This window comes from Rhinatrema bivittatum, chromosome 3 (genome assembly GCF_901001135.1).
Source record: "Rhinatrema bivittatum chromosome 3, aRhiBiv1.1, whole genome shotgun sequence".
NCBI lineage: Eukaryota > Metazoa > Chordata > Amphibia > Gymnophiona > Rhinatrematidae > Rhinatrema > Rhinatrema bivittatum.
The window spans coordinates 107178723-107199959 of NC_042617.1; the positions used below are offsets into that span (position 1 = coordinate 107178723).

At 43.9% G+C, this 21237-nt stretch overlaps 1 protein-coding gene across 4 annotated transcripts in view; it reads left to right on the plus strand.

Moving 5' to 3' along the window:
* MACROD2 (mono-ADP ribosylhydrolase 2) overlaps positions 1 to 21237 on the plus strand; it is a 2649380-nt gene that overhangs the window by 2330016 nt on the left and 298127 nt on the right. For all 4 annotated transcript variants that reach the window (XM_029593573.1, XM_029593571.1, XM_029593572.1 and 1 more), the window contains exon 10: positions 16912 to 16953. In XM_029593573.1, coding sequence (XP_029449433.1) covers positions 16912 to 16953 — 42 coding nt within the window. The remainder of the gene's footprint in view (positions 1 to 16911; positions 16954 to 21237) is intronic.

Consider the following 21237-nt stretch of genomic DNA (forward strand, 5'->3'; position numbering starts at 1 on the left):
TACTCACTGAAAGGCACATTTTAAAAACCCGGCTCACACATTGATTAGGGGATGCACGAATAAGTCTGACTCAAGCAGGCTGAGTGGATTTTAAAAGCAGATGAGATATGCATGTATCTCCCGCAGCATGCACATCTAAAAGGTTTTTTAAAGGGCCGGCATGTGGTCTGGGCAAGGCATGGGCATTTCGGGGTATGAACCTGAAATGTGCACCTAAATACTTATGCGATCTAGTGCACGCTGAGGCTCCCTGCCGTGCAACTTTACTTCTGCTATGGATGACGTTAAAAAAATAAAGACAAGTAAGTAGATCTGTGGGGCTTTAAGGGTTGAGGCTAACTGGAGGAAGTGGAGGCTATTAAACTAGGGGGTTTGGAGGACTTATCTCTTAACTGGGTGAACTGGTAAAAGTGGTGTGCACCCCTTCTAAAATCTCCCCCATTTACATGTTAAAAGCAGGATTTGCTCACCTATGTGCACGCCCACTTAAAATTTGGCGCACATGTGCATGCAGCCAGGCTATTTTATAAGATGCGCATTTATATGCACACAAGTTACAAAAGAGAGGGCCAACATATGTGTATCCGTGCGCATATGTGCATCTGTGTGCCATGTGAAAGTTACCGTCTTAAACGGATAGGTCTACCTGGCTAAGTTTAGACCTGCTCTATGAAGCACCTAAACTTACATATAAACTTATGTCGGTAGTTAGCTGTATAAGTTAAACAGCTAACTCACTCTGCCTTCCAGCCGCCCAGTACATGCCTAGTTTTTGTGTTTGTAACTTTAGCCGTATAAGAAACTTATACAGCTTAGTAGTGGCCACTGAACATAGGTGCATATTCAGCAGCTGCTCTTAGCTGGATAAGTCCCGCTTAGCTGGATAAATAGCACTGAATTTGCTTTGAGTATTGGGCCCATGGTCTTTAGTAGGGGAGTGCATTTGTTTCCTAAGGATTTGTAATCCGCAACATATAGGGCCATATTCGTTGTATTCGTGGGAAAGCAAAACATATCGTGATTCCCCACGAATACAACGAATGTTCGCCGAATTATTCGGCCGTCTAAAGGAGCCAATTTAAAGAAACCCCCCACCCTCCTGACCCCCCCAAGACTTGCCAGAACTCCCTGGTGGTCCAGCAGGGGGTCTGGGAGCCATCTCCTGCACTCACAACCTCAGCTGCCGGTATTCAAAATGGCGCCGATAGCCTTTGCCCTTACTATGTCACAGGGGCTACCGGTGCCATTGGTCAGCCCCTGTCACATGGTAGAAGCAATGGATGGCTGGCGCTATCTTGTGTTCCTACCATGTGACAGGGGCTGACCAATGGCAGCGGTACCCCTTGTGACATAGTAAGGGCAAAGGCTATCAGTGCCATTTTGATTACTGGCAGCCAACAGCCCGAGCGTCGGAGATCACTTCCGGACCCCTGCTGGACCACCAGGGACTTTTGGCAAGTCTTGAGGGACCCTCCTGACCCTCACAAGACTTGCCAAAAGTCCAGCGGGGGTCCGGGAGCGACCTCCTGCATTCGGACCGTCGGCTGCCAGTATTCAAAATGGCCCGATAGCCTTTGCCCTCACTATGTCACAGGGGCTACCGGTGCCATTGGTCAGCCCCTGTCACATGGTAGGAGCAATGGATGGCCGGCGCCATCTTGTGCTCCTACCATGTGACAGGGGCTGACCAATGGCACTGGTAGCCCCTGTGACATAGAAGGTCAAAGGCTATCGGCGCCATTTTGAATACCGGCAGCCGAGGGTGTGAGTGCAGGAGATGGCTCCCGGACCCCCCGCTGGACCACCAGGGAGTTTTGGTAAGTCTTGGGGGGGTCAGGAGGGTGGGGGGTTGTACTTAATTCAATTTTAGCCGGGAAACGAATAAGAATTAACCAATGTACGTATCGGGGGGCCCCTTTGCCGAATGCAACGTATCTGCCCCCCAACGAATACGAATCCCGAATGCAACGTATGGCGTCCCTCTGCACATCCCTAGTCTTTAGGCCCTTTCTAAACTTCTGTTGTCATGATTATGCCTTTTAAATCTTCATTTCAATTTGTACCTCTCCTCATATTCTCTCCTGTTCTCCTTCACTTGTACTCCTCAGAGACCTCCTTCCACTTAAGAGTCATCTTTTTCTCAGGACTGTCATGCACATTCTCTCTTTCTACAACATTCTTCTAGAAATCCTTCCTTAGCTATTCATACTCCCTTACATATGAACCGTTCCCGTCAGAGAGCATGTATGCTATATGCCTGCAGCTCAGATATGGTATTCACGTCACTTAGAATCTTTGGTGTTTATCTATTAAATATTGTTATTTTTCACATTTCACTTATTTTCTACAACTCCATTATATTTATACAACTCCCTAAAAATATCCTGGTATATGTGAGTGTTTATTTGAAAACTCAAACTCCGAGTAAAAATCTGTATTAGCAATGTTTTCACTTTTTCACCTGTATTCCTACAGAGAACCTGGCCTTATAAGATAATCATGTCAGTGTATGTATGTGTCAGTTTGCCCAGAATCACCCTACTCCTTGCTTCTTTCCTGTCCACCCCCCACCCAGGAACACAAGTCAACTCTCTTTAAAAAGAAGAAAAAGAGAATTTGAAATGTCCCTGCAATCAGAGCATATTTTGATAAAATCTAGCATGTATAAAAATGCCTTGCCATTTGTTACTAGATATAGATCCCTGATTACATATTTTGAAATATAGCTATATGCTATGTACTGTATGTCAACTCCTTCAAGAAGAAAAAGGAAATTTGACATCTTAGTGAGGTCAGAGCACATTGCGATTTTAGCAAGCATTTTTTTGTCTAGTTTTCTACAGAGAAATTGGCCTTATAAAATCATCATGTCTCCCTTGATCCAATTTTAATTTCATTGAAATTTCTGCTCCAGATAGTAGAACAGACAGTGATACTAGGTTCACACTTCTCATTTGCCTATGATACTCTGTACTAAGAATCCCTTTTTCTTTCCTATAGAGAAACAGGCCAATTTAGTTCAATTGTAATCTCAGGGAGATCAAGCAACACAACAATTTATGTATTTAAAACATTTGTAGTCCACTCTGACATGCTAAGCTGATTTCAAGTAAAACAGTTAATAACATATAAAAACATACAGAAAGAAATATCAATACCATATGAAACATACAAATACATAGATAAGACAAACAAATCTACATATCATTGCAATACCAAACCATTTATTGAAACATATAGAAACATAGAAACATAGAAGTGACGGCAGAAGAAGACCAACGGCCCATCCAGTCTGCCCAACAAGCTACGCACTTTATCCATTTTTTTTCCCCCTTTTTCTCCCTCCCACCCGTCTCTATTGGCTTCCAGCACCCTCCGGCCCCAATTCCTTTCCACCCCTCCACCAATGCAGAGAGCAGCGCCATCCTAGTGAACATCCAGCTCAATCAGGGGTAGCAACTGCCGCAACCAGCAGGCCACACCCCTGCCCCTTACCCACCCCTGTTTTGTTTGCTTGTTTGGTTTTTTTTTGTTTGTTTTTTGAGATGGCAGCCCTCCATCCTTCCGCTCCGTGAAGGTGGAACACCAACCACTGGCCACTGGCATCCCGCTCCGTGAATGCCTCTGTGGCTACTGCCGCTCCGTGCAGTGTTTTGTTGCATGAAAGTGGAACACCAACTACTGGCCACTGGCATCCTGCTCCGTGAATGCCTCAGTGGCTACTGCCGCTCTGTGCAGTGTTTTGCTGCCTGAAGGTGGAACACCAACTACTGGCCACTGGCATCCCGCTCCGTGAATGCCTCAGTGGCTACTGCCGCTCCGTGCAGTGTTTGCTGCCTCCTCTCTATTTATGCCCTCTATTGCCTTCATAAATGCCACTGTGACTAGATTTTCAAGTCATATAAAGTGCTGAACCATCATATCACTTCAGCAACCTAAGAACATAAAAAATTGCCATACTGGGTCAGACCAAGGGTCCATCAAGCCCAGCATCCTGTTTCTAACAGTGGCCAATCCAGGCTACAAGTTCCTGGCAAGTACCCACACACTAAGTAGATCCCATGCTACTGATGCCAGTAATATCAGTGGCTATTCCCTAAGTCAACTTGATTAATAGCAGTTAATGGACTTCTCCTCCAAGAACTTATCCAAACCTTTTTTAAACCCAGCTACACTAACCACATCCTCTGACAACAAATTCCAGAGCTTAATTGTGCATTGAGTAAAAAAGATTTTTCTCCAATTAGTTTTATATGTGCTCTTTGCTAATTTCATGGAGTGCCCCCTAGTCCTCCTTTTATCATGATTTTAAAGACCTCTATCATATCCCCCCTCAGCCGTCTCTTCTCTAAGCTGAACAGCCCTAACTTCTTTAGTCTTTCCTTGTAGGGGAGCTGTTCCATGCCTTTTATCATTTTGGTCACCCTTTTCTGTACTTTGTCCAGTGCAACTATAACTTGTTTTGAGATGCGGCGACCAGAATTGTATGTACACAGTACTCAAGATGCCGTCTCACTGAGGAGTAATACAGAGGCATTATGACATTTTCCATTTTATTCATCATTCCCTTCCTAATAATTCCTAACATTCTGTTTGCTTTTTTTGCTGCCACAACACACTGAGCTGACAGTTTCAATGTATTAACCAGTATAACGCCTATATCTTTTTCCTGGGTGGGTAGCTCCTAATATGGAACCTAACGCCGTGTAACTTCAGCATGGGTTATTTTCCCCCATATGCATTACCTTGCACTTGTCCACATTAAATTTCATCCGCCATTTGGATGCCCAATCTTCCAGTCTCACAATTTATCACAATCCACTTGTGATTTAACTACTCTGCATAATTTTGTATCATCTGCAAATCTGATTACTTCACTCAGGGGCGGATTTTCAGAGCCCTGCTCGCCTAAATCCGCCCAAAACCGGGCGGATTTAGGCGAGCAGGGCCCTGCGCGCCGGTGAGCCTATTTTACATAGGCCTACCGGCGCGCGCAGAGCCCCGGGACTCGCGTAAGTCCCGGGGTTCTCCGAGGGGGCGTGTCGGGGGCGTGTCGGGGGCGGGCCCGAACCGTGCTGCGTTTAGGGGGCGTGCCGGGGGCAGACCCGGAGGCGTGGTTACGGCCCGGGGCGGCTCGGGGGCGTGGCTGCGCCCTCCGGACCCGCCCCCAGGTCGCGTCCCGGCGCGCAGGAGGCCCGCTGACGCGCAGGGATTTATGCCTCCCGGAGGGAGGGCTTAGACAGGGCCGGGTGGGTGGGTTAGGTAGGGGAAGGGAGGGGAAGGTGAGGGGAGGGCAAAAGGAAGTTCCCTCCGAGGCCGCTCCGATTTCGGAGCGGCCTTGGAGGGAACGGGGGTAGGCTGCGCGGCTTGGCGCGCGCCGGCTATACAAAATCGATAGCCTTGCGCGCGCCGATCCAGGTTTTTAGCAGATACGCGCGGCTCCGTGCGTATCTACTAAAATCCAGTGTACTTTTGTTTGCGCCTGGAGCGCAAACAAAAGTAGGCCTATTCGCGGAGTCTGAAAATCCGCCCCTCATTGTATTCCTATCCAGATCATTTATATATACCGTATATTGAAAAGCACCGGTCCAAGTACAGATCCCTGAGGCACTCCACTGTTTATCCTATTCCATTGAGAAAATTGACCATTTAATCCTACTCTCTGTTTCCTGTCTTTTAAACGGTTTGTAATCCATGAAAGGACATGGCCTCCTATCCCATGACTTTTTAGTTTTCTTAGAAGCCTTTCATGAGGGACTTTGTCAAACGCATTCTGAAAATCAAAATACACTACATCTACTGGTTCACCTATATCCACATGTTTGTTAACCCCTTCAAAAAAATGAAGCAGATTTGTTAGGCAAGACTTCCCTTGGGTAAATCCATGTTGACTGTGTTCCATTAAACCATGTCTTTCTATATGCTCTGTGATTTTGATCTTTAGAATAGTTTCTACTATTTTTCCCGGCACTAAAGTCAGGCTCACTGGTCTATCATTTACACTTGATATTGAGCAGAAGTAAATATATGCAAGACATATATGCATCATTTTGGCAGGTTTTAAAATGGGAACATACACACATAAGTGTTGGCCTCTCCCTGGAACACTCCTGCCCTTCCCCTCTCCCACCCTTTTTTGAATGTGCATTTTTACTTATGGTCCCAGATTTATGCGCATATATTGCCATTTTAAAAATAGCATTAACTCGCATGTGTGCCATTTTATGCATGCATGTGCTCTTTATTGCACACCTCTTTTGAAAATCTACCTCATAGCCCTTACATCCATTTAGTTTCAGAACATTTTTCACGACATAGAACAGAGAGGGAATGTTATTTCTTTTGTGAGAGCTCGAACATCATCTCTGTGAGACAAGTTAACTGGGATCTATGTAGGGCACTGGAAACAATCACAGATTTTTCCAATCATCAGCAACTGCTTCACCAACCATCTGAACTGCAGAGAAGTTTGTCTAAAGTTCAAGAATCACATGAGATTTAACTGAGAAATTTTGCTAATTTTCAGGACAGAATTTAGATGGGATTTTAAAACTCATTTTTAAAATTTCCTTGAAACAACAGATATAGGACAGAGTGGTATTCTATAATAACATACAAAATGCTAATTTTCTTAAGTTTTAAAATATTCTTTTACTATAATACCATGTGATTCTGTTTCCTACAGAGTATAAGAATCTAATTATATGATATAAATATGCATGCACTGATTTTACTTTTATTACTTGTAATTGTAATATGGTGTGTTCATTTTATTTTATGTTATTATTATTTTCTATTCCAGCCTGTCTTTCGATCCCTGGGAGAACCTTTAGTTGTGTAGGCACATTACTTATATCCATTCTAAATCACATGCTTTCTTCTTGTTAAGATCAGCACTGTGACCAGGGCCGGCGGAAGCACTAGGCGAACCAGGCGATCGCCTAGGGCGCTGAGCATTAGGGGGCGCCGAGCCGCTGATGGCCAATGGCCGCCGTTGGACGTCATCCCAATGGCGGCTGAGCAGTGAACTACTGCTATGCTGTGTGCCGGATACACACAGCAAGAAGATCGGCAGGACCGTGGTACAGTCGCGTCTAAACATGCTGGTGCTCCTCCTTCTTCCTGCCCGCGCGGCCCCGGAAGAAAAATGTTGCCGGAGCCGCGCGGGCAGGAAGGAGGAGGAGCATCAGCCAATGCAGGAACTTCTCCTCCTTCCTGCCCGCGCGGCCCCGGAAGAAAAATGTTGCCGGAGCCGCGCGGGCAGGAAAGAGGAGGAGCATCAGCCGCGTGCAGAAGAGGATCAGCGTGGCTCGAGAAGACCGGGGCCGCTGCAGAGCCCATCCTGCAGTGGCCTGTGAAGAGGAGGCCCAGAGGTGAGAGAGAGACTGAGGGTTTGTACAGTGTGTATGTGTGAGTGTATGAGATGAGTTGAGAGACTGTGTGTGTGTGTGTGTGTGAGTGAAGACCTGAATGTTTGCAGAGACAGCATGGGAGAGCCTCTGTGTGTGTGAGAGACAGCATGTGATAGTGAGAGCCTGTGCTTGAGCAAGACAGCATGTAGGAGTGAGAGAGAGCCTGTGTGTGTGAGTCAGCATGTGACAGTGAGAACCTGTGTGTAGGAATGATTGTATGAGAGAGAGTATGTGACAGTGAGAGCCTGTGCTTGAGCAGGACAGCATGTGGGAGTGAGAGAGAGCCTGTGTGTGTGAGTCAGCATGTGACAATGAGAGCCTGTGTAGGAATGATTGTATGAGAGAGAGCATGTGACAGTGAGAACCTGTGCTTGAGCAAGACAGCATGTGGGAGTGAGAGTTAGACAGGATGTGCAAGAGAGAGACTGTGTATAAATGATTGTATGAGGGACCGCATGTGAGAATGAGTGCCTGTGTATGTGAGAGAGAGAAAGCATGTGAGAATGAGAACCTGACTGTGTGTTTGAGGGAAGCAGACAGATGGAGAGAAAAGAAATATGTTATAAAAGGAATTGGCAAAAAAATAAGAAAGGGAAGGTGGAAAAAAAAAGCCTGTGACCAACCGATTAGAAAACTAAGATCAGACAGCAAATGTAAAAAGAAATAAATTACTTTTTACTGATTGGAACATGTAATCTTTGGGAATGTGCAAGAGTAGCACTTTCTCTATGCGGATCTCACAATGTACTAGATCAGCATAGAGGAACTGGAAGCCCATGGGGCCTGCACAGAGGAGGCAGCAGAATGGGCTTCAGTGCCAATAGCAGCAATCAGCACCTCCACAATAGCCATACAGCAGCAGTGACAGTGGCAGCAGAGGGATGAGAGAGGCTCTGAGGTTGCTGGCAAAAGAAAGAGAGGGGGTCTCTGCCTTTAGTGTGTGCATGTGTATGAATGGGAGTCTGCCTGGCGGTGTATGTGTGTGAATGCATGGGTGCCTGCCTGAGGGTGTGTCTGTGAATGAGAATGTATGGGTGTCTTCCTGGGGTTTGTATGTGTGAGAATAGGTGCCTGCCTGTTTGTGGTGTATGTGTGTGTGTGAGAATAAATTGGTGCCTGCCTGGGGGTCTGTGTGTGTGAGAATGAATGTGTGCATGCCTGGGGGATGGGGAGGGAGTGGTGTGAAAATGAATAGGAGCCTGCCTGGGGTTCAGTGTGAGAATGACTAGGAGCTTGCCTGTGTGTGTGTGTCTGTGTGAGAACGAGTGGGAGTTTGCCTGGGAGTGTGTGTTTGTGTGTATGTGAGGGAGCCAGTGAGAGTGAGAGCATGAGTGTGTATGAGAAAATCCAGGGGAGTAAGAGTTTGTGTGGGGGTGTGTGTGGAGGGGGAGAGAGTGCCTTAGAGCCTGAGTGTGTCAGTGTCTGTGAGAGCGAGAGGTTATGGTTGGGTATAAGAGCATGAATGTGTATGTATGTGACAGTGTATGTGTGAGAGAGAATGGACATGTGAGTATGTGTGAGAGAGAGAGGATAACCTCCTAATCCTCGACAATATCAGGGTGACTGGAAATCAAGAGCTCCCATGTATGGACAGCAGGGGCTTTTTAAAATCCTTATTAGTTTTAATTATTGTGTGTTATTTGTTATATGTACTGTTTTGAAATATTTTATTGGTGTTTGGGAAATTGTAAAAAATGTATATGATTTTAATTAATAGAAATTCTATTTATCAGTAGTTTTAAAATATTTTATTAGTATGGTTTTACTATTATAACTGATGCTTTGTTTCTTGATTTTATTTGTTTTATGAGGAATGGTTGTTCTGTTTTTCCATTGCTAATACACAGAGTCTGGCTTCTTGGGGTTTCCATTTCAGTTTTTTCTAATTTGTGCTCCTTTATTTTGTATTCTGTATTTGGTGAGGGTCTGTCTCTGCTCTGTGTGTGTGACCATGATGAGAGATTCTGCTATCATATAGTGTCTGTATAGAGATCTATAGCAATTGGGTTTGTTTTGTTTCCTCAGTAGGTGGTGTATTGGTATTCTAGGACCCAGTGTAATATTTACCCTTGCTTATTCACAGGTAGGGTTATTGTTGTTTGAGTCCTTGGTGTTATTACTGTTATGTTATGATGGGATTGCAGTATAGATTTTGGGTGTCTCTTTTGCGGTGCTTTATGTTAGTTCACAATGTGTCTGGCAGTGGAAGGTGTTTGTGCTGCTGTTACTGTGAGGTGACACCAGAATTTGAAAATATCTTTTAGTATGATGAGCTGTAAGGGAAACATCCAAGCTCCATTGTTTGGGGGAATTTCAGTGGATGCACAGAGATACAGAACTGGAGGTGCAGGATTTGTATTGACATTCTGTCCCTTCCTATATATTCCAGACTTCACTCTCATAATCCATATAGAATTAGTTGAATGAGGCTATCAAATAATTTTATAGTAGTTTTACTAGAAGTGTGAAACTGGCCAGCTTTTTAAAATAATGCAGAGGACCCTTTGGACTTTTTTTAACAACACTTTTTTTTATAACCAATTTTAAAGCAGGATCCATGCTATAGAGGTGGGTGTGATGAAGAAATGTCATTTTGGCTCCCCCCCCACCCAAAACAAATTCTTCTGTCTAGAGATGCCACTGATTTTCTGTGGCACACAAATGCATTGGCCCCTGGGCGCCGGAGACCCTTGGTGCGCCACTGGGTGCGAGCCATATGGGGCTGCAAGTGGTGGCAAAGAGGAGTGGAGATTTGGCGGGCCGCAAGCAGTGCCCAATCTGCTCACGACCCAGAAAACCCCAGTCAGCGGGCGTGATTGAGAATGAGGTAGGAGTCGGGGCCGAGAGGGGGGGGGGGGGGGGCGCAAGGAAGAAGGCTCGCCTAGGGCGCCAAATCCCCTTGCACCGGCCCTGACTGTGACACAACTTGTCTCTGCCATACTTCTCTGCATCTTTAATAAAAGGTAACTACTTACTGCAGAAGACTTGGGTGTCATCTTTATTATATCTAAGTAAGGAGAAGGACCAGAGGCCTCGATTGAAAGGACGTCTTCTAACTGTCTAAGTGCTTCTGAATATGGACCTCTGAACTCCTAAATTTAGGCATCTGTCAGGCTGATTCACTAAAGTGAGCTACCACATTACCATGCATTATTAGTGAATATGCCCCATTAAAAACAATGGGAGTGGCAGCAAATAACTCACAGTAAAGCAGTACCATGCTTTACTTAATCAGTCTGTATGTTAGGTACTTAAGTTAGGCACTTATTTGCAGCTGAACTGAGAAGCCTGACGAAGGAATTTTCAAATGCTGGCGCGTGCCAATACCAATAAATATGTGTGTGGCTGGGCTGTGCGCCGAGCGCATTTTCATAGTGGCCCGGCCATGCATGTATCTGCCTGTATGCGCGGAAGTGCCGGGTTATTGGAAGCGGGTGTGGGCGGGGTAGGGCCGGCTGGGACAGCGTCATTTTGCGCTGTCCCGGTGAAGTGCACACCAGTAGCCAGCCGGCGTGCACAAGTTATTTCTGCTCGGAGGAGCAGGTAAGTTGTGAAACAAAAAAAATAGGTTTGTTAGGGTGGGTTTAGGGGTCGGGGTGGAGAGGGGAAAAGGGAGGAAGGTTAGTTAGGGGGATAGGGAAGTTCCCTCCCAGTCTGCCATGTGTGTGTTAAAATAATCCCCCGCAAATGGGCACCCACGCACACATGCGTGCACTGATACAAAATTGGGTACGTGTGTGCCCACGGGTGTCAGATTTTATAACATGCGTGCAGCGACGTGCCAGGAACTGCACGCACATGGATGTACGCGTGTGTCTTTGAAAATTTACCTCTAAGCATTTAGCTGAAAATTCACATAAATGAATGTAGGGTCCTAAAACTTAGGTTCCTACATTTAGGCCTGCTATTCAATTGCCTAGATGTAGACCCTTAAGTTAGTGCCTAGTTCTGAATATCAGAGCTAACAAGTTAGAGGCTAGAGATTTTCTTTGGATTTCAAGAAACTGAAATTTGAAGGAGTTTGGAGTTTAGCTGCAAGATTATATTTCCTCATCCCTGGAGGTTAGGATATACAGATGTGGGCTTTTGGATTTTTGTAAGTAGAGAGAATATTTTTGGATAGAGTCTGGTTCAGCCGGATGTAAGGGCATCCCCCCAAGATCCTGAAGGACTGAATTCAGAGAGATCTTTTTGCATGAACACAAGAAGAAGCAAGGGTGAGATGAAGTGGGGGTGGTTTTTTTTTTTTTTGGACTCTTGTACTATAGATATCAGGAGATCGGTTGGAAATTTTTGCACTTGGATTACAGTTTTAAGAGTATTTTGAACTTTTGTATTTGTTCTAATAGTTTTGGACTTGGGGATTTTTTCCATTTTGACCAGTGTATGCTGGAGCTGCACTCCAGTTATCCAACCTTCACTGGGGAGGATATTTTTTATATGGATGGTGGTGCCAAAGAAGGGAGTCTGGTGTGAAGATCTAAATTGGAAACCATCGATCTCATTATTCTGATTTTTTTATGCTCTTTGTGATTTTCATGGTTTTGGCCTGCATACTTCTATTTAAATTAAAGTAAACAATTTAATTTGAACACCATTCTGTTTGGTTTTAGTTTCCATTTCTCCAGAACCTCCCTTCTACATGTTCTAATGTGATTGGTATCTACCTGTACCACAACAGTTAACTCCTACCCAGCAGTCTCTAAACTTTTATCTTGGTGGCACATGAGGTCTGCTAGCTTCACACCAGGCAGGCAAGGTAGATAATCATACATGTGGCACTCTGTAAAAAGGATTGGATAGCCCTCAACTCACTGCTGGATTTCTGTCTGCATCTTAATTTTATTGAGTTGCTAAACTTTTAAAAGCTTTCGAAAAGGAGATAGAGCAGCTTTTAAACTAGAACAAGGGGGAAAGCCGACAGTCACTCAGCAGTGCATGGTTCAGAGAAATGTATCCTTGAAGGATACTAATGAAACAGGAGAGTTAGGGCATCCAAACAGAGAGGTTCCATTAAAAGCAAACATAGTCCATGTGCCTATATGTAAAAAATCACCGAAGCTAATGATTTCTGAATTATCCCTAACAACTGAAAAGCAGGTTGTTAATACAAACAAAAAACACACTTTGAAATGTCTGTATGCCAGTGCCAGAAGTCTAAGAAGTAAGATGGGAGAGTTAGCGTGTATAGGAGTAAATGATGAGATTGACATAATTGGCATCACAGAGAATTGGTGGAAGGAGGATAACCAATGGGACAGTGCTATATCAGAGTACAAATTATATCGCAATGATAGGGAGGATCAACTGGGTGGGGATGTCGCACTTTATGTTTGGGAGGGTATAGAGTCCAACAGGATAAAGATCATACAAGAGACTAAATGCTCAGTAGAATCTATATGGGTAGAAATCCCATGTGTATTGGGTAAGAGTATAGTGATAGGAGTATACTACTGTCCACCTGGACAAAATGGTCAGACAGATGACGAAATGCTAAGAGAAATCAGGAAAGCTAACCAATTTGGCAGTGCAATAATAATAGGAGATTTCAATTACCCCAATATTGGTAGGGGTAAATGTAACATCAGGACTTGCTAGAGACATAAAGTTCCTGGATGTAATAAATGACTGCTTCATGGAACAATTGGTTCAAGAACCAACAAGAGAGGGAGCTATTTTAGATTTAATTCTTAGTGGAACGCAGGATTTGGTGAGAGAGGTAACGGTGTTGGGTCCACTAGGCAACAGTGATCATATCATGATCAAATTTAAACTAATAACTGGAAGGGGGACAATAAGTAAATCTGCAGCTCTAACACTAAACTTTCAAAAGGGAAACTTTGATAAAATGAGGAAAATAGAAAAAAACTGAAAGGTGCAGCTGCAAAGGTTAAAAGTGTTCAACAGGCATGGGCATTGTTTAAAAATACAAACCTAGAGGCGCAATCCATATGTATTCCCCACATTAAGAAAGGTGGAAGGAAGGCAAAATGATTACCGTCATGGTTAAACGGTGAGGTGAAAGAGGGTATTTTAGCCAAAAAAAATCCTTCAAAAATTGGAAGAAGGATCCATCTGAAGAAAATAGGATAAAACATAAGCATTGTCAAGTTATGTGTAAAACATTGATAAGACAGGTGAAGAGAGAATTTGAAATGAAGTTTGCCATAGAGGCAAAAACTCATAATAAAAACTTTTTAAAATACATCAGAAGCCAGAAAGCTGTGAGGGAGTCGGTTGGACCATTAGATGACCGAGGGGTTAAAGGGGCTCTTAGGGAAGATAAGGCCATTGCAGAAAGACTAAATTAATTCTTTGCTTCTGTGTTTACTAATGAAGATGTTGGGGAGATACCAGTTCTGGAGATGGTTTCAGGGGTGATGAGTCAGACGAACTGAACAAAATCACTGTGAATCTGGAAGATGAAGTAGGCCAGATTGACAAACTAAAGAGTAGCAAATCACCTGGACCAGATGGTATGCATCCTAGAGTACTGAAGGAACTAAAAAATGAAATTTCTGATCTATTAGTTAAAATTTGTAACCTATCATTAAAATCATCCATTGACCACCTGGAGGGTGGCCAATGTAACCCCAATATTTAAAAAAGGCTCCAGAGGCGATCTGGGTAACTATAGACCAGTGAGCCTGACTTCAGTGCTGGGAAAAATAGTGGAAACTATTCTCAAGATCAAAATCGTAGAGCATATAGAAAGACATAGTTTAATGGAACACAGTCAACATGGATTTACCCAAGGGAAGACTTGCCTAACAAATCTGCTTCATTTTTTTTAAGGGGTTAATAAACATGTGGATAAAGGTGAACCGGTAGATGTATGCATTTGGATTTTCAAAAGGCATTTGACAAAGTCCCTCATGAGATGCTTCTAAGAAAACTAAAATGTCATGGGATAGGAGGCGATGTCCTTTCGTTGATTGAAAGACAGGAAGAGAGTAGGATTAAATGGTCAATTTTCTCAGTGGAAAAGGGTAAACAATGGAGTGCCTCAGGGATCTGTACTTGGACCGGTGCTTTTCAATATATATATATAAATGATCTGGAAGGAATAAAATGAGTGAGGTTATCAAATTTGCGGATGATACAAAATTATTCAGAGTAGTTACATCGCAGGCGAATTGTGATACATTACGGGAGGACCTTGCAAGACTGGAAGATTGGGCATCCAAATTCCAGATGAAATTTAATGTGGACAAGTGCAAGGTTTTGCATATAGGGAAAAATATCCCTTGCTGTAGTTACACGATGTTAGGTTCCATATTAGGAGCTACCACCCAGGAAAAAGATCTAGTCATCCTAGTGGATAATAGTTTAAAATTGTTGTCTCAGTGTGCTGCAGCAGTCAAAAAAGCAAACAGAATGTTAGGAATTATTAGGAAGGGAATGGTTAATAAAACTGACAATGTCATAATGCCTCTATATCGCTCCATGGTGAAACCGCACCTTGAATACTGTGTACAATTCTGGTCGCCGCATCTCAAACAAGATATAGTTGCGATGGAGAAGGTACAGAGAAGGGCAACCAAAATGATAAAGGGGATGGAATAGCTCCCCTATGAGGAAAGGCTGAAGAGGTTAGGGCTGTTCAGCTTGGAGAAGAGATGGCTGAAGGGGGATATGATAGAGGTCTTTAAGATCATGAGAGGTCTTGAATGAGTAGATGTGAATTGGTTATTTACATTTTCGAGTAATAGAAGGACTAAGGGGCATTCCATGAAGTTAGCAAGTAGCACATTTAAGACTAATCGGAGAAAATTCTTTTTCACTCAACGCACAATAAAGCTCTGGAATTTGTTGCCAGAGGATGTGGTTAGTGCAGTTAGGTTCAAAAAAGGTTTGGATAAGTTCTTGGAGGAGAAGTCAATTAACGGCTATTAATCAAGTACATAGGCTGATACAGTACAGTGCGCTCCGATGGAGCGCACTGTTAACCTGCCCTTGGACGCATGTTTTCCCTTACTCCTTATTCAGTAAGGGGTGGAAAACGCGCGTCCAACCCGCAGCACCTATTAGGTATGTCCGCGAGATACAGAAAGTAAAATGTGCAGCCAAGCCGCACATTTTACTTTAAGAAATTAGCGCCTACCCAAAGGTAGGCGCTAGTTTCTGCTGGCACCGTGAAAGTGCACCCTCCAACTTAATATCATGGCGATATTAAGTCCGAGGTCCCAAAGAGTAAAAAAAGTAAAAGAAAAAAAGAAAAAAAATTTATAATGGGCCGGCGGCTGTCGGGCCGAAAACCGGACGCTCAATTTTACCAGCGTCCGGTTTCTGAGCCTGTGGCTGTCAGCGGGCTCGAGAACTGACGCCGGCAAAATTGAGCGTCGGCTGTCAAACCCGCTGACAGCCGCCGCACCGGGTCAAATGGAGGCGCTAGTGTCCCTAGTGCCTCCTTTTGCCCGTTTCTACCGCACCACCTAGTTTAAATACAGAATCGCGCGTGCCGGGAGAGTGGGCGTTCGTCCGCTCTCCCGCAGACTTTACTGAATCGGCCCGTTACTTAGGGAATGGCCTCTGCTATTACTGGCATCAGTAGCATGGGATCTTCTTAGTGTTTGGGTAATTGCCAGGTTCTTGTGGCCTCTTTTGGCCTCTTTTGGAAACAGGATGCTGGGCTTGATGGACCCTTGGTCTGACCCAGCATGGCAATTTCTTATGTTCTTATGTTCTTAGGTATGTCTCTAAATGTTAGGGTTTTAAAATTATTTATTTGGTGTCTTTTAAATCTATGGTTTTTAAATTGATAGCTAGGTGACTTATGTTAGTTTGCTGAATGGCCAGCAACAACACTAAAATTTGTCCATCATTTAAATCAGGGTTCATTGTATGTTATTCTAAATCACTAACTGACACTTTTTTCCATATTAAAAATAAAGCGACTGGGGTGGGTAAGAATCTAACTAGTGACTAGTTGCCAGGAACCATTACTCTCAAGTTTTCAGATCAAGTAAGTGATCTTTACAAATTAACACTTGTAATACTTAGAAATATTAACTTATACCAGCTCACAAAATTAACCCAAATTCTTTTCTCCCGACACATACAATTCTTAAAACTTGTAAATCCTAACTTATACTAGCTCACAAAATTTAATCCAAAGCCTATTCTCCCTAAATACACACAATTCTTAACACGTGCAAACAAATACCAGCCTTCAAAAAATTATGGGGTAGAATTCTACAAATGGGGTATAATTTAATACGTGCATGCGGGCAGTTCATGTGCGAGCGCTTCCCGGCATGCACACATGGACACGTCGATTTTATAGCATGTGCACACCGGCAATACACGAGTGTCTGGGTGTTTTGTTTTTTTTAATTTGAAGGGTGTGCACAAACCAGACTCGTGTGCGTTTCTCCCAATTTTGGTGCACACTGGGCTTTTAAAATGTACCTCAATAGTTGCTATTTTAAAAGACATACATATTATTTTTACATCTTACTTGTGCAGATTTACACCTACTAATTATCTGTTTTGACAGATGGTGCTATTGAAGACATCGTGGAGATGAGCCAGGATTCAGGTCAGAAAAGATTCATTTCTAACTATTCACTGTGCATATTTTCTAAAACAGCATATATTGCATGAATTGTGCTTCCCAGTAATGCTTATCCTGTCCAGATTAAGTATGCTGCTGTTCTTCCTTCACTGACTTCCTTTCATGCTGGGAAAATCTTGCCATTTAAGCCACAATTTAAAGAACTTCAATTTGTTTATGGTCATTAACATAAGTCATAAAGAGGGATACTGCTATAGGATGCCTTCAGAAAATGCTGACATAAATTACAGAATTATATACGTAACGCCACAGCAATTTATTCTCAGTTACATATTCTCTATTTTCATGGAAATCATTTATTTTGACATATTATTAGAGAGGCATCCCAGCCAGGTCTGTGGCTGCTGTTAATAACATGGGGGAAAAAAAACCAAACAAAAAATGCTCTTGAGATATTTAAAATAGATTTGTTCTAGAGCATCCAATTATCAAAAAAGGAGTACCTTAAATAATAGATATCATGAGTTGATTTACTGACTTTTCAGATTGTTTAATGATCAGTTCCCTCAAGTCTTTCTATATGTTATTTTTCAGTTTTTACTTGCACATAAAACCAGGGACGATAACTTTAAAACAACTGCATGTGAGCCCATATGCAAGCACAAGTGTGCACTATTTTATATTGTACATGGAAATGCGCATACATGATGTAAAATACCTGCAACTTTACGGCCGGATTTTAAGGGGTACGCGCGGGCGACTTACACACATCCCGGGGCTTTCGTGCGTCGCCGGGCCTATGCAAAATAGGCTCGGCACGCGTAACCCCCCCTACGCGTAACCCCCCCCAGCTGGATTTACACGCGTAGCCTTTGAAAATCTGGCCCTTAACGTTTATGTTTTTCATGGTCTTTTGCGCACATTTGCACACGGTTTGTAGTTAACATGCAAATTTGCGTGCTCTGTCCATGTGCATTCTTCCGTGATGCACAGCTTCCGGTTCTTCAGGGGCATGTTATTTCAGCAATGCCGGCACCTGTACGCCAGCCGAACTTTATCATCAGGGATGTCGACTGCCTGGCATCCCTGGTGATAGAACATAAACAGAACTTATTCACCATCCCCGAAGTGCACTGCACTCTGAGGTGCAACAAACAGCCCTGGCATGTGGGGAGGACCTTATTTAACTGTGGAGCCTTCTACCCATGTGGGGTAAGTAGAATGTGAGTTCTGGGGTGAGGTCAGGTAAGGATGTGCATGGGGGTAAGTAGGATGGGCTCTAGGAGTATGGGGTGGGGTCAGGTAAGGATGTGCTGGGGGCTCTAGGGATATGGAATGGGGTCAAACAAGGATGTGCATGGGGATGTCACTAAAGAGGGCTAAATATGGCACTACAAAAAGGGCAAAGGTCAGAAGGTGTTTCTGGATACAGTAACATATGTACTTTCCATTAATAGCATGATATATGTACATGTGTTGCTAATGTGTTGCAACTGCTAATGTGTTGCAACTGCTAATGTGTTGCAACTGCTCCCTCACCTTCGGCAAAGTCCCAGATCCCCTCAAACTTGCCGTTGTGAAACCACTCCTGAAAAAACCCTCCCTTGACCCCTCCGACCCTGCAAATTACAGGCCCATCTCCAACCTCCCCTTCATGGCAAAAGTCCTGGAGAAAGTAGTCAACACTCAGCTCTCCGACTACCTCGAGGAACACCACCTCCTGCACCCATCCCAATTTGGATTCAGAAAAGGCCGTAACACAGAGAACCTCCTGTTAGCTATCACTGACACCATACTCATCGGTCTAGACCAAGGTAACTCGTTCCTTCTTGCTTTACTAGATATATCGGCAGCCTTCGACACTGTCAACCATCAAATCCTTCTTACCCGTTTGGCAGAGATAGGCATTGCCGATACAGTTCTAGACTGGTTTACCTCCTACCTCACCAACAGAGAATTCCTGATAAAACTCGATAACTTTGAATCTGCTCACGTTCCCCTCAAGCAAGGCGTCCCCCAGGGCTCTTCGCTTTCCTCCACCCTTTTCAATGTCTACCTCCTCCCACTCTGCAACCTGCTCACTGACCTAGGTCTGGACTTTTTCTTATATGCTGACGATGTGCAAATTCTCATCCCTATTCAAAAAACCCTCCATGAAACCATCCTCCTCTGGGAATCCTGCCTAGTCGCTATCAACTCCCTATTAACCAATCTCCACCTTGCACTTAATACTACCAAAACTGAATTACTCTTCATATCCAAGCAACCTCTACATGCCTCCCCCTCCACACCTACCCCCTCCACCCTCACCCACGCCCTACCCCCCTCTGTAAGAGACCTGGGAGTCACCCTTGACCAACACCTCAGCTTCAAACCACACATCAAGTCCCTGCTCAAAGCAGGCTTCTACAAACTCCAGATCCTTAAAAAACTCAAGCCTCTACTCCACACACAAGACTTCCGTCTAGTCCTACAGTCCACAATATTTTCCAAAGTGGACTATTGCAATGCCCTATTGCTAGGTCTCCCACAATCCACTACCAAACCACTACAAACATTACAAAACGCCATGGCAAGAATCCTTACTAACACACGCAAAAGAGAGCATATTACCCCCATCCTTGCACCAACTGCATTGGCTGCCCATCCATTTCCGCTCTCAATACAAAACCCTTACCATACTGCACAACACTCTCTACAAAAGTAACCCCGCCTGGCTCAAAAAAATGCCCCACTTTCACACTGCCCATCGCCACACAAGATCCTCCCATACAGGCGCCCTACACACGCCCCCCTTAAAAACAGCACATCTCTCCACCACCAGGGAAAGAGCCTTCACCATCGCAGGCCCTGCCCTCTGGAACTCCCTCCCGACACATCTCCGCCTTGAACCCTCCCTGACCAACTTCAAAAAAGGCATCAAGACCTGGCTCTTCAGACAGGCCTACCCTGAAACCAACCCCCCGTAAACTTTCCCCTTGAAGTATTCCCCTTGAAGTATCCTCCCCCCTCCCACCACATTCCACCCTCCCCCCCCCCCCCCCCCCCCACCGCTTCCCATTGCATGCCCACCTGGAATTATCATTCCCATGCTGCCTATTAGACTGCTCCTCGCGCAATCTGTTGTAAATAAGTTACTATGTATAGAATTTAGAAGTAAATAAGTGTCTATGTATAGAATTCAGAATGTAAGTAAATTAATATGTATAACCCCCCCTTAGTTATCACACCCCCGCAGCCCCCTTGCTGTAAACTTCTCCACCATACCTATGGCTACGTTCCTTTACTTTTCACAGCTTCTTTACTTTCCTCCCCTTTCCTTTCCCCCCACACCCACCCCGTATTTTCTAGCCTGCTCCCACACCCGCGCCCTGTTTTTTGTAACTTTCCTCCTTTCGCAAGTTTTACTGTAAACCGGCGTGATGTGCCCGCATGAACACCGGTATATAAAAGCTGTTAAATAAATAAATAAATAAAATGTAATATAAGGCAATAGAGTGAAATATTTGGCAAGAATGACAAGGGAAGACTTACGTAAATTAATAGTTGCAAGTATAGTAAAGATGCAATTACGAGCTAGGGGTGGGTTTTAGGGTTGTTTTAGTGTGCCGGTTTTCCCGCCCTCCCCCTTCCCCTCCCCTTCCCCCGATTTACGATTTTTTGATGATAAATCGGGGGAATTGTTATTGTATCGCGGCTCTAACGATTTTTGGAAACACTGAGAGGAGAGGATCACCTTGCTGGTTGCTGAAAGGAATCAGTAACTTTTTGCTTGGGATATTGACTTTTTTAAAAGTATTGGGGCAAAGTTAACTATTTGGGAACATTATTTAGTGTGTTTGTATGATTGTGCCTTTAATAGTCAGAAAGGCAGTGAATAAACAAGTTGGACTGTTTGCATTTTTAAATAGTCAGTCAATAAGGTAGCAGTAGGTAGGCAGTGAATAAACAAGTTAGACTGTATTTTTAGTCAGTCAATAGGGTAGCAGTAGGTAGGCAGTGAATAAACAAGTTAGACTGTTTGTATTTTTAGTCAGTCAATAAGGTAGCAGTAGATAGTGTGTTTATTTTTAAAAGTCTGCAGAACTGAGTGCTCTCCAGACTTTTAAAGAGCTGACTGTTTGTTTTAATACTAACTGAGTGCATTGTATTGAAAAAAAAAAAAACCACAAAAAAAAAAAAACCCCACAAAAAAGTAGCCAGAAGCTAGAAATAAGCTAGGAGCAGTATATACCAAAGTAAAAAAGTTGAATAGTTCAGCTCAGTTACTCACCTTGGAAAGGTGTTGAGGTAGTGTGATTGGGTTTG